Genomic DNA, 16,293 nt, shown 5'->3' with positions numbered 1-16,293 from the left:
ATCTACTATTGGGTTCACACCTATTTTAGGTCACAAGTGAAATAGTTTTGGTGTTGTTATGATTTATTATTTTTATTCTTGTAGTGCCTAGAGACCCGAAATTAGGGTACAGGGCCCCATTGTGCTAGGCCTTGTGTTCTCAATCTACTTTGTAGAGGGCATTTGTCCACATCATACAGTGGGCACACAGTTTGGCACAGTCACATTCTTCACTCAGGAAAGAGCCCACAACTGGAATAGTATGGGCTGCTGCAAATCAGGACTGAGGTGCATTTGCAAAGAATATCAAGGAATTCAGTAAGACTGAGTGCATTGGCAGAAATTCTTGGGGATGCTTGGATAATGCATTGTGTATTTAATATACTAATAGAGTTGTAGGTGATTCAAAACATAAATTGCAACAATAAATTGGTTGGTTGCCTTTAGTACTTGCATGTTGTTGTTTTTTTACCAAGCAATCCATACACAATAAAGTACCAACAGATGATTATATCATCAAAATCTTTGCCTTTATTTTAGGGTTGTGTAACTTCACAGATGCATGAGAAAACCTGGAATTAAAGATCATCCTTCTGGAACAAGTAATGAGGCTACTTTGGAGAGCAGGTCAATTAGGAAAGTAGCTTCAGCAACGCACGGCAGGGTGTTCATTTCTTACGTCTGGTTCAAGTGCATCTGGGCAAAAAGCAAAAGTGTGTGTTTGAAAACAACCTGGGGATGGAAGAGAAAACGAGAAAGATAGTCTGCTGTATGTTTAAAGGGGCAGCACTGAACCAGTCAAAGGATTTTCTTTTATATTGTATCTGTGTGTTTGAGTGGCAGGCAGTGTTGTTGTAGCCATGTTAGTGTGAGTCTTGCAGTCTCAGCTGAGTCCCTAATGATCTACAGTTGAGCTGTATCACCTAAACACATCTGAATGGCCCTGTGTGCTCAGGAGAGCAGTGGGACTGATCTAGCATGGAGACAGCAGAATCTCTTACACTTAGTAATTGCTTTCTTTCACTCTTCTACTCAAGCGCGTCACTAGGTCAAGGCTGTGCTCATTAGGATAGTTGTCATCGTTAGCATCAGTGTGTTGTCTAGCTAGTGGGTAAATACATCAAGCAACCCACACCTAGCATGCAGTTCACATCTTTCCTCTCTGTCAAGGCTGCTTTTCAATTCTGCTTTGGTTTGCGGATTGAGCAGGTTTCCTGCAGTGTTGAAGCCAGTCATAATTTTTTGCTGAATTGGGACTTGATAAATATGTATTCAGTCCCATACACCAGAATGGCAAGAAACAACTTGGCAAAGAGCTTAGAAATGCAGATTTAACCAGGTCTGTGCTACTTATCTGGCGTAAATGGAGGTTAGTTTGTTTTTTAAGCAAACACCATACACGAGATAAATGCAGAAATGTTCTCTTTATCACTGTTCAAAACAGATTTTTATTTGTCCAGTGTGGTGGTATCTGGGTGCATGATGCTAAGTAAACATATCAACACATTACATTCAATTGTCCGCCATAGATAGCACAAAACAGGCACCCCCTGCAATATTCCACCCCACCCAACTATATCAGTGATGATATGTTGTCAAATACCTGAGCAGAAAGATGCGCCATGCACCACGCTCTAAGCCCAGCAAAGTATGGTTCTATTCCAGCCTCCCGTCCAGGTTGTTTTAACCTTTGCTCCTTTCCCACTCAGTCATCCTGTCATGTTGACAGTCCCTGCGGAGCCCATCAAGTATCTGTTTCAAAGTGGCCAGAAATGTCACTACAAAGCAGCACTAAGGCCTGGTCTGTATTAGAAAAGTTGCACTGAGGTAACTACATCACTTTAAAGTCAATCCAGCTCCACTGAATTAAACTAAACCTATGTAAGTGAGGCTTAACCCGGTTTAAGTGCATCTGTAGTTGGGGTTTGCGCTGGTGTAACTAGATTGATTTTAAATAGGTTTAGTCAAACCAGGACAACTTTTCTAATATGGACAAGCCCTAAGCACTCCTTCCTCCCAAAGGCTTATGGTTGGATCCAGTGGCGGTGAAGATGTGGGTTCTGAGAGAGCGGTGGCGGTACCGAGGCCAGAAGGGCGGCTGAGCACAATGCTCTATTTACTCACTACCCAGCAAGGTGAGTGGGTGCTACAGGCAGATGGGCTGGTAAGAACACTGTGCCCAGCGTCACCATCAGGCGTTGAGCAGCTGGCTAGAAGGAATACTAGAAGGAATGTTTTCATTTACCTCCTTGAACACATTTTGTGTGAGTGCTCCTCCTACTCTTGCCATTCTCACTGAATAAATATATAATTGCACCCCGGAATACCTGAACATCCTAAAATTAGCCACTACGCATGTCCTCTGTATTCACTGGATAGATATAGACTATGCCAATACCCTGCCTCTTCCACATGTGCGCACCTCCCACTCCATTCACCATTTCTCATGTTAGACTGGATGTAGAAGTTTGCTCACAGCTGATGCTAAGCAAAAGCTGAGTGATCAGCACTAGTGCTTTGTCTCTCTGGAGTTCTTACATCAATACTTAGCAGCTTGCAGGATCAACCCCTTCGTGCTAGGCTCATCCAGCACTCCCATCCCTGGTGCTTCAGGATGGAAAAAGTAAGCTAGAACCCTAGACTAGGATCTCAGATGTGGCAGCATAGTGTGCTGTGTCTAAACTACTGGCTGGACACATTCATGACATTTTGGTAGTAATTTTTTTAACCTGTTATGAATAATGAAAAATATCTATTCAAAAGTCTGTCATCAGGGTAGCCCAACTTGGTGCTTGTTCTTGAGAGGCTTTGGGGCCTGACACTGATCTCATGTACAAAGATGTAAATCAGAAATCACTCAATTGAAGTTAATGGAGTTACACTGGGGTAAAACCAGTGTGAGAACAGAATTAGGCCCCTGCAGCCAAATTCTCAGACTCCACTCCAGCTCATTTGTGCCACTACAGTGCAGGATGCCAGAAGGCTGCCCTGCCCTAACAGAGCAGCTGGGGATTCTCCAGCCCAGGGAAACAGAGTGGTTGCAGTTGGTTCTACACCATCCCTTATTTCTCTTCCCAGGGTTGAGGTTGTGGCAAGAGTCCTTACACTTCAGCAATCCCCAGGCTGCCAATGGCTACAGGGGACAGTTGGTGTAGGTTAGAACAACCTTAGGGCTACTCTAAGATGTGCCTTTAGAACTGGAGGAGCACAACAGTGGTTTAAAGCCACCTTTGCCCACTCCCTTAATTCCTGCACTGAGTTTAGATAATCTGAAAAGAAGAATCTGGCCCCTGGTGTTTTGCTACTCAGGTGGGCAAGGCTGGCAGCACTAATGTTTGTGCATTAACTTATTTCCTGTGATAGGATGGCAGTGTCACAAAAGATTAGCAGAACCCTAATTCAATGACAAGGTGACTCTGGGGTTATAAGTGGGCTGTACTTAATTGGGTTTTTAAAATGAGTAGACTCCCTGTGATGGAGAAAAGAGAGGTATACATCCTGCATAGTAGAAAGAATGTGACATTTTCTGATTACATATGGCCTGTAGCTGTATTACATTGAGCTGTGGTTCTATTGCATCACATAAACAGGGTTAGGTTTGGTTAGGAGACTACCAAGAAACAGCTCTGTAGTGTAGGAAGTGGTGATGATGATTCAACAGGTGGTATTTTTTTTTCTTTCTTTTATTCTTTCAGTTGGTACTGAACCAACTACATAGTGATAGGAAGTACTGTGCTGCTGAAGGTGGTGTCTCAGATGAGATGTACAACGGACGTCTTGACTGTTCTGTAGTCATTATAAGATCCCATGGAACATTTTACAAGAATAGGAGTTTGCTTGCTGTCCTGGCAAAATTCCAACTCAGATAATTACATTCTTTGTACCTGAAATTCACTCTCAACCGGTTATGGGATTTCTTCTTCACCTCCTATTCCCTGTTGTGTACTGGTGCTATTAAACAGCTGCTACATTCTCCACACAAATGGGTGACATTATTTCTACCATATTTAGTTTGTAGATTATTTTACCAGATTTGTTAAACCCTTAGGAATTAGGGCTCTCAAGGTTTCCAAGACCATTCTGATTTTTATTTTTTTAATACCACAAGCAATTCTTAGGTCTAGAAATTGCTATCAGGGTCTATGGGTCATCGTCATGACATGGTGTTTGACAGCTTGTCTACATGGGAAAGTTTTACCAGTTATACCAGTATGATTAAACAGATATAGTTATATTAGTATAACTCCCTGTGTGGCTCTTATTCTGGAATGAGTATGTTTTTTTTCAGATTAGTATAAACCACTTTCAAAGTGACAAAACTAAACTGAAAAAAGGACCTCTTATACTAGAAGACTGTCCGCATGTGGATTTATGCGAGTATAATTGTAGCTGTTTAAATTTACACCTTAGTTTATCTATATAACAAGATTACAGGATTGTCACTCTGAAGCCTACAATGTCAGTTGAGTCAGTCTGAAGTGGTGAAGACAGCTACAACCTTGGCTGGGAGCTCTTTTTGTTCAGAATATCGCCAGGTTGAATCATCACTGGGTTTCGCCTTTAGATGCAACGTGATGATATTTCAATCAACAATTTCTTGATGTGATGGTATTATGATTTAATGGCATGATGATGCTGCAAAACATCATGTTTCATTGGGATGTAAATGAACCTAAAAAGCTGACTGCCCTATATATATTATGATTGTGCCTAGAGCCCCCAAACGAGATTGGGACTCATTGTGGCAGGCCCTGTCCAAACATAGTGTGAGACAGTCCCTGCCCAACAGCATTCATAATCTAAACAGACAAGGCAGACAAAGTGTGGGGGAAAAGAAGTATTATTATCCCCATTTTACAGATAGGGAACTGAGCTAAAGAAAGGTTAAGGGTACAAATTTCAAAAGCACATAGATGGTGCTTGAGACTTAGGTTCTTATGTCACTTTTGAAAATGGCCCTTAGATTCCTCAGTCACACAGATATATTGGAAAAAATTCCTCCAATTTACTTGAATAAAGTTATAGTCATAGAGTTGTAGGACTGGAAGGGACCTCCAGAGGACTAATGGCAGGACTAAGCAGGACAATGCGAGATGATGAGATGTTATTACACATTCTTTGGATGACATGTTGAAGCATGAGTTTTTTCAGTACAAAAAGACATCATCTGCACAGTATACACACAAACGGTCAGATTTTCAGAAAAGAAAATACAGATCTAATCTGCATACACAATACATAAATTGGGTAATTGCACATGCAAATTACACCTAATTACTGTTTGCAATGCATATGCACTGCAACCGTTATAATTAGGTGCACAAAGTATTTACACCTTTTGCCTTCATTTGTATGCTAACTTTTTTGAAAATCTGGCCTAAAAAGTACTTTTTCCATATGTAAAGTTCCACAATCAGACATACAGGCATAGACTTTCACACATGGACCACACAAGGTTACATGTGCAACGTTTTACACACGTGCACATGCAATTAAAGTTACACATATGTATGTACAATTACTCATTCACAATTGCTGTTTAACAATTGCACATGCATACACACACGTCTGCACAGATACACGAATACACGCAGACAATCCAAGGCATACACAAGCCTGCAAACAACTGCACATTTGCGTGCCGAGTCACAACTGCACCCACATACTCGCGTGCATAGTTACACACACGTGTGGCGGCGTGCACCCATTCAGACGGCAGCTGCCTAGACACTTACACCCAGATGTGACGACGGAAGCAGAAGCACACACGTGCCCAACGCTGCACGGCTGCCCGCAAACACAAAGGACGGGGGGCACATAGGCACAGTTACGCACCCACAACAAAGGCACCCCGCGCATCCACGCGCACGATTGCTGCCATACACTTGTACACACACAGGCATGCAGTGGCCAGATCGCCTGGGAATGCGCGCGCGCGCACACACGCACCTTGTGTACACCCAGGCTTGCGCGGCGCAGCGGCACGTGGCCCACAGCACCCACACGCTCCCACGCACGTGCCCCTGGCGGCTCGGGGACACCGGCCTGGGCGCCGTCGTTGCGCGCGCGCGCGCGCGCACGCAGCCGCCCCCCGCCCCCCGCGGTGGGCCGCGCGGGGCCGGTCGCTCGGCGGGGAAGAGAGACGCGGCGGGTCCGGGCTGCTCCCCCGCCGGCTCCGCCCCGCTTCCCTCCCCCGCCGGCTCCGCCCCGGAGGCCGGCACGCTGGCTCGCTCCCTGCCTGGGAACATGGCTGAAGTCGGGGAGGACAGTAGCGGGGCCCGGGCCCTGCTGGCGCTGCGCTCGGCGCCCTGCAGCCCGGCCGCGGCGCCCCCTCCCGGGCCGGCGCTGCCGGGCCCCGCCGCCGCCGCCGCCGCCCCGCCGGGCCCGGCCCTGGCCCGCCTGCAGGGCCGCGAGTTCGAGTTCCTCATGCGGCAGGCGGCCGTCACCATAGGCCGCAACTCCTCGCAGGGCTCGGTGGACGTGAACATGGGGCACTCGAGCTTCATCTCCCGGCGCCACCTGCAGCTCAGCTTCCAGGAGCCGCACTTCTACCTGCGCTGCCTCGGCAAGAACGGCGTCTTCGTGGACGGGGCCTTCCAGCGGCGGGGCGGCCCGGCCCTGCAGCTCCCCCCGCAGTGAGCGCGGGCAGGCGTGGGCCAAGGGGGGGGCGGCCCTGAGGGGGCGTGGGCCGAGGGGGGGGGCGGCCCCCGTCCCGGGGGGGGCAACGGGGGCCGCGCTCCCCACCCCTTGGAGTAAAAGGGGGACCCCCCTATCCTGGGGGGGGGCGTGAGCAAAGGGGACACCCCCTTCCCATAGGGCAGGGAGGAGGCACCCTCCTCTGAGGAGAGGGGGCACCCTCATCCCCCTTCCCCCCCCCCTGCAGGGAGACGTGGGCAAAGGGGACACCCCACTCTCCTGGGATCAGGCAGAGGCATCCCACTCTGGGGAGGCCCGGGAAAGGTGGCACCTTCACACCCATGGGAGCGCCCTCCCCTCAGGAGAAGGGGCATCGCCACCCCCATGGGAAGGAGGGGTGTGTGGGGTATCCCTGTTGGAGGGCAAGAAGTAGGGGAAGGAAAGGTAATGGGGTGCCCTGACCCCCTGGGAAGAGTGGAGGGGTGTTGGTCACTTCCACCCGGATGGAGGGGGAACGCAGGGCATTGCCCACCCCCCTGTCGCAAGAGAGAAGAGTCATGTCTCAGGGTGGGGGAAAAGGAAAGGGGGGTTGTTTTTTTCTGAGAGAAAGAGAGAGAGCGCATGCTGTTCTGGGAGGCGGTGTTCTCCCTTAGGGGTGTCTTGCTGGAGGTTGCCACCCCCGGCGGGAGGCTGGATGGGAGGCTGTGTGACCCAGACACTCTAAGGGAAGTGAGGCAGATAGTTTTCTTAGGAGCAGCTGTGTTTCATTTCCCGGGAGAACTCTGGGGAGGTGAAAGGAAATGGGGAGTGTTTTACCCATTGGGAGGGGACAGGCTAGTTGGGGAGTTATTTTCTCAGACTCTAGGGGAACAGCAGCATGTCGCTTTATCACCTCTGGGAAATGGAGGAGGCAACAGGCAGTGGCAGAGGGAAGCTACAGGGCTTACTCAGGTGGAATGGTTGGGAAGAGACAATGATTTTTCACCCCACTTTCTGCTCTGAAAACGTTGTGTTTTGTGGCTGAGCACTATTAAACAGGTACCACGTTCTGCCCCAAGGTGACAGCATATTAGTGGTGGGTGACGTAATCTCTCTGTGTATATCTCTATAAAGCTGTACTGTACACACAATACATGTAATCTGAGACTAAAAAGCACTGTATAAATGCAAGAAATTATTAATATTTTATTTATTATTCTCCACTTAATTTCACCATGTTTATATGGGCATCTGATTTATTTGGCAGTTTTTGGCCTTAGTAGCATTCGCCTCTAGCAGCAGGGTCCCTAAGGGTTATCCCTCTTTCACCAGCCTTCTGCTCGGAAGAGAGTTTTTTAATTACTCACTTCCTCTGTTGGCTGTTTCTTTTTGTATTTAGTAATTTAGTTATAACTTCCCAGCCGCTTGCTCTCTGAGGCGTTTTGGTTTTGAAATATGTTTCATTTTCTAAGGAGATGTCCTTTGACTGACTGTTTAATTAATCTTTCTTTGTAAAACAAGCCCCCTAAAGCCTGGGGCATTTCTGTTGCATTGCTCCCTCTTGGTTCTGGATTCATTTGTGTGAGCTTCATCTCCTCCCTGTCATTGTGTTTCTTCATGTAGTTATTCATAAGTATTGTGCCCAACAATACTCTCAAGCAGAGAATTCACTGTTTCTTTTCCCTCTACTTGCTCGTGACTCGCAGAGTGGAAAAGGTGATTTCCCCCCACTCTCCCTTCATCACTTGTAGGGGAGGAGTTTGTTTACTTTTTTCTGTACAATTAGGAGCCTTGCACAGTAAGACACCCTCTCTTCTGGGCCACTGTTTATGATCCATGTAAATGAACTTCATGCCCCTCCTTTCCAAGCTGTAAAGTAGATTGATGGCAAAACACTTTTCTAAAGGAATTTGCCCTCTTGTTCATTCCAGGTAAACAACTTCCATCTTCCCTATGTCCTCTAGGCAATCAGGGGTTTTTAACTCAGATGTAAAACAAAAAATAAACAAACAACTTGCCTGAATCTTGGTATGCACTGATCTTCTGTCCACTCTTCTCTCCGTGCTCTTGACAGAAAGAATTTTAGGTCCTGGGCCCAGTGTCTGTAAAGAACCATGCACATCTATTGCTGTCTAAATAATATAGTCAGCAATAAAAAATGGAGATAATTTAAAATATTTTATATTGAGAACTTGCTCTACATTTTATCCTGAAATATTATTTGATGTGAATGTCATTATCAGGTCTGGCAGTACTATGCTGTGTAAATGTGGCAGAAGAATCTAAACATTGTATTAAGCGTTATGATCTAATGGAAGTTCCGTCAAATGATTTAAATTAGAGTTCACCTATGGTGGTTCAAGGGGTACTTGTGGAGGTCTTCAGATTGCTGGCTAGTCATATGGTGCTGACTTCATTACCTTATTTCCACCTGACTGAAACACAGTAAAAGACTGATAAAAATAAATTGCATATGTTTAAAGAGTATTTAATTGCTGTTGTTACAGGGATGTTAGGGGAGGGAGATTGTCTATACAATCATAAACGGGAGGGAGGTGTCCAGGAGACAATCGCTGTGTTCAAAAGTCATCCACACTGTGGAAACATTTTTAAGAACTCCCTGATTTAAATTCACCTTTTGTCGTCATTGCACTTCAGAAGTTTCCTGGAAAAATGAGATTATACCAAATACCTTGTCTTGTTAGAAACTCTCTCCTGAGCTTACAGTGGGCTCGCTTAAAGTATTATGGAAAAACTCTACAGTTTCCGTCAGAATCGTCCATTTTGAAGATGGGGAATATCTCTGGAAACGGTATCTTTCAAACTTGTGGAATTTAAAGGCACTTACTGGATTGTCATCCTACATCATGTGCATATTCTAGGCTGCAGTACTGTATTTCACAGCTGTGTCGTTATGGAAGGTTATATTTTACAGATGTGATGACACAGCTATGAAATATTATTAAGCAATAATGGCCAACAAGGAGGGCATTTCCTAGAGGTTAGTGATCCTCTGGAACCAGCCAAGCTAGGTGGAAGACCTGAGGGCCTGAGGTAAAACTGAAGGTCTTTAACCAGCTGATTAACAGGAGAGAACCAATCCAGAGATTGTTATTAGTATTCTAAACTGTGGCAATTGGCTTTCAATAAAGTAGGATGAAACAATGAAAACACTTGATTTTTTTTTTTTAAAAAAAAGTTTAAATCAGGTTGACACTGTGCAAAACTAATTTGAAAAGTTGTGTGTGTTGCATCTGTAGGTTAAAATTTATAATGAACTAGAATATAAAGGCTGTTGTTTAACATAGCCACTATTTAAAGGGTATTAAAAACTGCTATAGGCAGAAAACAAAATATTGAAAATTAAGGCAAACAAGCAGGTACATATTTTGACTTTAGTGGGACTACTCATGTGCTTAAAATCAAGCATATGCATAAGCGTTAGCAGTGTCAAGGGCTGATTCTATTTTTATGCCAACCCTTTTTCTTTGTGTCATAAAATCTTTGTAGCTTCAAAACAAAATTGTTTCAGTTTTAAGAATGAAAATTTATTTAGACTTCCAGTTCCCTGAGAATGTATTGTGACCGTTTTTTATGCACATAGGCTAACATTTTCAAAACCAGATGCCTAAAGTTAAGCTCCTACGAGTGGGATTTTTAAAGTCACTGAAGTCACTTAGGTTCGCAAGACCCGTTGACCAAAACTGCAAATGCTGATGGAGGAGTGTAGTCTGGTCAAAGCACTTGAGCTTTCTTAACTTGTGTGAATTGAGTCTATTGGAAGTTGGTGATGGTTGCAAATATTGTATAGGCTATTTGTTTATCATTTTTGTGTTTTGAGTTTGTGGTGTTCTTGGGATAAGGACATTAATGAAGCCTTGGACTTGTGTTTTTCATCACAGATGAGCATTTTCAGGGAGGGGCTTCTCAGAAAAACATCTGTTAGCTGAAATTTTCTTAACAATTAGGAAGCTAAAGAAACTAGTACAAAACCATCCACTTTAGTGACTTAAGACTATAAAATGGAAAGACAGTAAAGAAATACAACATATAAATAAAAACCCAATTAAACGATAAGATGAATTTAAGTAAAACTGGCTTTTAATTTTTAATCATTTTTATCAACCCTGCTATAAATTGAAAATCTAAACATTGGACTGCATGTTGCCAAGAATCTGCTGTTCTGTTTATAATATTGGGGTTTTCCTGTTCAATATATTTTTGTCCAGTTTATTAAATGCCTATCTAAAGCTTTAGGCTTCATTAAGACCCTCATCTTGCAAAGACTTATGCACGTTGCTTAACATTATGCACTGTGAGTAGTCGTGTTCACTTCAGTGGGACAACTCCTAGTGCCTAAAGCTAAACATATGCATAAGTAATTGTAGGATTGGGGTTTAAAGCATTAAAGGCTAGTTTAATGATCCATAAAAGAACAAGATTTTATTCCCAGCATTCTCTGTTTATAAATGTTGTTGTATAAAGGGTGTGGGGGGAACACAAGGCAATTTATAAGTGCTAGCCCGTAGGATTCAAGTATGTGACTAATGTAAAAATCGGCACAACGTAGGAAAACTGATATGCACGTATTTCAGGGTTTTAATGACCTCATAAACCACTCAAGCTCCATTCTTGTGGTTAGAATGATGCCATCATGTTGTAGGAGTGTGTATAGTGTTATAGCTCAGAGGGAATTGTGAGGTATATGTACGCATACCAAGGAAATGCTTTGACCACATAACCACGATGGCAAAGCTAGAGTTGTTTCTGAAATGCTGTAGGTATATCTTCGATTCTGATCACTCTTTTCCTATGAAGTTCTATTTCTTAACTATTGCATAATTAGCGCTTCTGTAAATACTGTAATGAGTGATTTCTTTGTAATTTTTCCTACTACACTTTAATGTAGTACTGTTTCAAAGAGCACTATATTAAAGCATACTAGGGAACCTTTAGTGCACACTAGCAGGGTCTACATGGACTGATTAATGTGGAACATGTTAGTGTGCTTGAGCAATCGCATCCTGTAATCTGCATTACTCCTCCTTGTAAACAAGCCCTTCGAGACAAATAACCATTGCTGGTATTTACAGTAGAACCTTAGAGTTACAAACACCTCAGGAATGGAGGTTGTTTGTAACTTTGAACAAAACATTATGGTTGTTCTTTCCAAAGCTTACAACTGAACATTGACTTAATACAGCTTTGAAACTTTACTATGCAGAAGAAAAATGCTGCTTTCCCTTTATTTTTTTAGTAGTTTAACACAGTAACCTACTGTATTTGCGTGTGTGTGTGTCTCTCTGCTGCTGCCTGATTGCATATTTCCGGTTCCAAATGAGGTGTGTGGTTGACTGGTCAGTTCATAACTCTGGTGTTTGTAACACTGACGTTCTGCTGTATTTGATAAATACAAATTTTTCTTTCTTTTCTTTTTCGCGCACCAGGAGGGTTTTATTTCTGTTTATCGGTTAAAACAGAACACCTGAAGCCAATATATAATGCATATTTTTAGGAAGAAAGATTTTGATCTGTAGTAATGCATCCCCCTTGTTTCATTGTTTATAGTTAAATTTCCATTTAAGATTTGTTAGAAAAAACTCTATCATCTGAGTGTCATCGGACTACTTGATGGTGTACAGTGTTTTTCACACTTTTATGTTTGATTCCAAAGTCTGTTTTGGAACAGTTTCTTGAAGAGTCTGTAATATCAGATAACTTGACCTTTCGATATACAGTTCATTGGTACCCAGTAAGCTTTTTGGCTAAGATACTGTACAAATTGTTTTGGGATTTTTCTACCATTAAAAAAGTTGATACTTTGTGACTCGGATATGGAGGGGCTGTCTACAGAAGAGTGTCATACTGGTGTAATTTAAGGGCTGAATTTAAGCTGATAAACCTGCACAAAAGGCTGTGTGGGACACTCACTTCTGTTTAAATCAGGCTTATTTCAGTTTAGCTGGAGAGAGTTAATTAAATTGAAATAACCCACCCTTATTCTTAGGTTTGGCCCACACCAAGAGTGGGGGACCTGCTGCCCACTGCTTCATTTAATCTGACCTGCGGCAAGTTTCTACGCAGCAGGCCAGAAACCCCAAGCCTCGGTGCCCCCGTGTGGGGCTGGAGCTGCAAGCACCGGCTCGCCAGAAGTCCAGTTGGCTCCACGCAGCTCCTGGAAACAACCGGCTTGTCCCTGTGGCCCATAGGAGCAGGGGCGATCAGGGAAGCTCCGCGCGCTGGCTGTGCAGCTCCCATTCGCCGGAAACCGTGGCCAGTGGGAGTTGCAGGCATGGTACCTGCGAGTGCAGGCAGCACGCACTGCGCAGAGGCCCCTGATCCCTCCACCTAGGGGCTGGACATGGTGGCTGCTTCTGGGAGGAGCGTGGAGCCCCAGCTGGCAGGGAGCCTCCCTTAGCCCCTCTTCACCACCGACCAGGAGCCACCTGAGATAAGCGCTGCCCTGCTGGAGCCCGAACCCCCTGCCACAGCTCTGAACTCCCTCCCGCACCCAAACTCCCTCCCGAAGGTTGCACCCCAACCCCCTGCCCCAGCCCTGAGTCCTAGCGGAAACCCCGAGGCTCCATTACCCGCCTCCTGTTCTCTCCCCCCCTCACTCTCCCCCTCCCCACGGGGCTGGAGCCACGAGCGCCAGCTCGCCCCACTGCAGGGGAAACCCCGAGCCTCTGTGACCCCCCTCAGGGCTGTGTGTGGCCTGCAACTGATTTTTTTTTCCCCTGTGGGTCAGTGGCCCCTGCTAGTAAAAATGTTCCCCACACCATGTCTACGCTAGTAACTTATGTCGGTATAACTATATTGCTCAGTACTGTGGATTTTTCACACTGCTACGCCATGCAGTTATACCAGCCTAACTCCCAGTATAGACAGCACAGTTTCAACGGGAGGGCTTCTCCTGTTGACATAGCTACCGCCTCTTGGGGAGGTGGAGTATTTAAGCTGATGAGAGAAACCCTCCTGTCGGCGTAGGTACAGTCTTCACTGAAGCGCTTCAGCAGCGCAGGCAAGCCCTGAGTAACTACCCTCAAATAAAAAGAACGAGGAGGACTTGTGGCACCGCAGAGACTAACACATTTATTTGAGCATAAGCTTTCGTGGGCTAAAACCCACTTCATTGGATGCATGCAGTGGAAAATACCCTCAAATAACTGTTTGGTAAGCTGTCCAGAGAAATGCCAAATTCCCTTTTGTGGCGGTTGGCACAGTAGTTTTATGGGGAACTCTGCTGGCAAAGAACAGGAAACTGCTTAATGTTACTGCTTTCGCCATGCAGCTGCATGATATGACTGACCTATATGTAGCAACTAGTGTCTAGCATAAAGGACAGGTTGCCACAGCTGTTGAAGACTGTGGAACTTGAAAAGTGTGCTAAGCAGTGTGTATTCAGGGGAGTTTGTATTCTTACATTTTAGGGGAAAGTAAGCAACATAAAGACCCTAGCATTGCTTGAAATTTGACAGTTACCTCCAGCTGACTTTGTTCTGGGGTGGATCTCTTCAAGTGCTTGGCTCCACATCAAGCCTTCTGACGTGTGCGCTAATTTATTTTCTGAGCACCTTCTACCTCCAATAAACATCTGAGGCAATGTCTGGGTGTTCTGTGTTCAGAGCCAAGGGGCACTGTAACAGGAAAGGCATAACAGACCCTGCTTTAGGTTTACAGTTGCATAAACGTGGTGCAGGTAAGCCAGTTTTCCCTTTCCAGACCAAGTGGAAATGTGGCAGATGTGGTTGAAAACACACGCTTTAGAACATCACAAGTGAATTTATTTCCCTCTTAAATACTTTGTATACCTAAATCATGCTTTCTGTCTGTCATCCTTTGGGACAGAACTTGCCAAACGTTTTCTATAGTACTCCCTATTAAAAGGACATTTGACACGCAACAATACTTTTAACCAATTGTATGTGACTTCTTTTTTTTTTGGTGGTACCGTGCCCAATCTCCTAGCTGTGTCCTGTGGAGCTCATTAGGACTGCAGACCCATGGTTAGGATATTCCCTTGTCTAGCACAGGAACTAACCATGCTGTGGATTTATAACCCAGGACGACTTCAGTTCTGGGATGAATGTGGTCTGTGGAACCTCTGGTGGTCTGCAACATAGAATAAACATACTGAGAGCCAAGTACTTGGGGATTGGAGGAATGGGAAAGCAGATTGGATTAGAAGATTTTTGTCTTGTGAACAGACCTGCAGAGTGAAAAAGCTGAAGGAAAAAACTGGTGTATCTAATCCATGTTGGCCACAAAAAGGCAACTTTTAGTAGTCCATTGGATTAATGTTTCATCTTCTGTTTGACAACACAATAACATGTATTATCTTCAATCATGTGTTCATTTCAATATTTATATTTCTTAAACCAACTGAAATAGCAAGAAACAATTTCAAATGTGGCAAACTAACATTGCTTATATAAAAGCAAGTCCATCTAGTATTTTTCTCTTTTAGATATGTTCATGTAAATTGCTTGTTTCATAGTGCAGATATGACTTTAATTAATGTCCATTCACTGTTGTCCATGAATGCCGTTGCAAATCATTCTGTTAAATTGACTTTAGAACAGTTCAGTGAGGTGTATTAGTGCATTCCTTTTGAATGGGAATTAATTTGTATGAAATATTTATTTTATTTGACAACAGCATTTAAAAACCTTAACAGCCTAATACCCTGTAGCTGCTTCACTGCCTTGTGTGCCTTGCCCTTTGTAACACTACTGTTTCTTTCCTCATGTCTTGGTGCATTTTATCATCAGTACAATTTCAAACATGCTGATAGCATTATAGTAGAAGCCTAGACTTAAGTATGCAACTACTATAATTTAAGATTTTGTGACTGAAAAATGTCAAACATCTTGTCTTAGTTATTTTAAAAGAACTTTTAAAAAGAGTGTTGTTTTTGGATAATCCTTTTAATTGTTGTAGTGTAATGGATTTTTTCTTCCGTGGAAAGTGTCCTCTGTGTACCTGCACGGGATTTTTAAACAATGGAGTGTTTGCTCTCCTTCCTTTTTTTGGGCTCATTTATGATGTATAAAGAGAGTGTGAAGTTTTACGTTAGGAAAAATCATGTATGTAGGTCTGTTCTTCTCTGGTTTTGTTAGAAGACTTTTTTGGCTCTCTTGGAGAGGTGCATTGTGAGCTCTCCTATCTTAACTGAGAGAGTTGGGATGTTGAATCTTTACCAAACTTCTTTGCTCCCAAGTGTCCATTGCATTTAGGAATTCCATAGGTCAGTGGTTCCCAAACTGGTTCTGCCGCTCGTGTAGGGAAAGCCCCTGGCGGGCCAGGCCGGTTTGTTTACCTGCCACGTCCGCAGATTTGGCCAATTGCGCCTTCCAGTGGCCGCGGTTTGCCGCTCTAGGCCAGTGGGAGCTGTTGGCAGCCTCCAGCGGTTCCCATTGGCCTGGAGCGGCGAAACGTGGCCACTGGAAGGCGCGATCGGCCAAACCTGCGGACGCGGCAGGTAAACAAACCGGCCTGGCTCGCCAGGGGCTTTCCCTGCACGAGCGGCGGAACAAGTTTGGGAACCACTGACATAGGTGTTAACAAAATCAAACAAGAACAATTTGACTAAAATTTCTGTCCCCTCCCAGTTGCTCTCAGCCTGTAGTGATATCTTGATTCCAGTGGCCATAGAGTCTTGCAGAGTAGATAAGACCTGAATTTTTAATGTAAACAAAC

At 44.5% G+C, this 16,293-nt stretch overlaps 1 protein-coding gene across 2 annotated transcripts in view; it reads left to right on the top strand.

Moving 5' to 3' along the window:
• Window positions 1-5,992: 5,992 nt before the first annotated feature.
• The window catches only part of FOXK1 (forkhead box K1), a 66,941-nt gene continuing 56,640 nt past the window's right edge, over window positions 5,993-16,293 (top strand). The window contains exon 1 of one of the 2 annotated variants that reach the window (XM_073361940.2): window positions 5,993-6,614. In XM_073361940.2, coding sequence (XP_073218041.1) covers window positions 6,226-6,614 — 389 coding nt within the window. In that variant the 5' untranslated portion in view covers window positions 5,993-6,225. The remainder of the gene's footprint in view (window positions 6,615-16,293) is intronic. The other variant, XM_073361941.1, reaches the window with a different exon arrangement.

The sequence above is a fragment of the Lepidochelys kempii genome, chromosome 10 (genome assembly GCF_965140285.1).
Source record: "Lepidochelys kempii isolate rLepKem1 chromosome 10, rLepKem1.hap1, whole genome shotgun sequence".
NCBI classification, from domain to species: Eukaryota; Metazoa; Chordata; order Testudines; family Cheloniidae; genus Lepidochelys; species Lepidochelys kempii.
The sequence above is the reverse complement of the archived record's forward strand: the minus strand, read 5'-3'. Positions and strand labels throughout refer to the sequence as shown.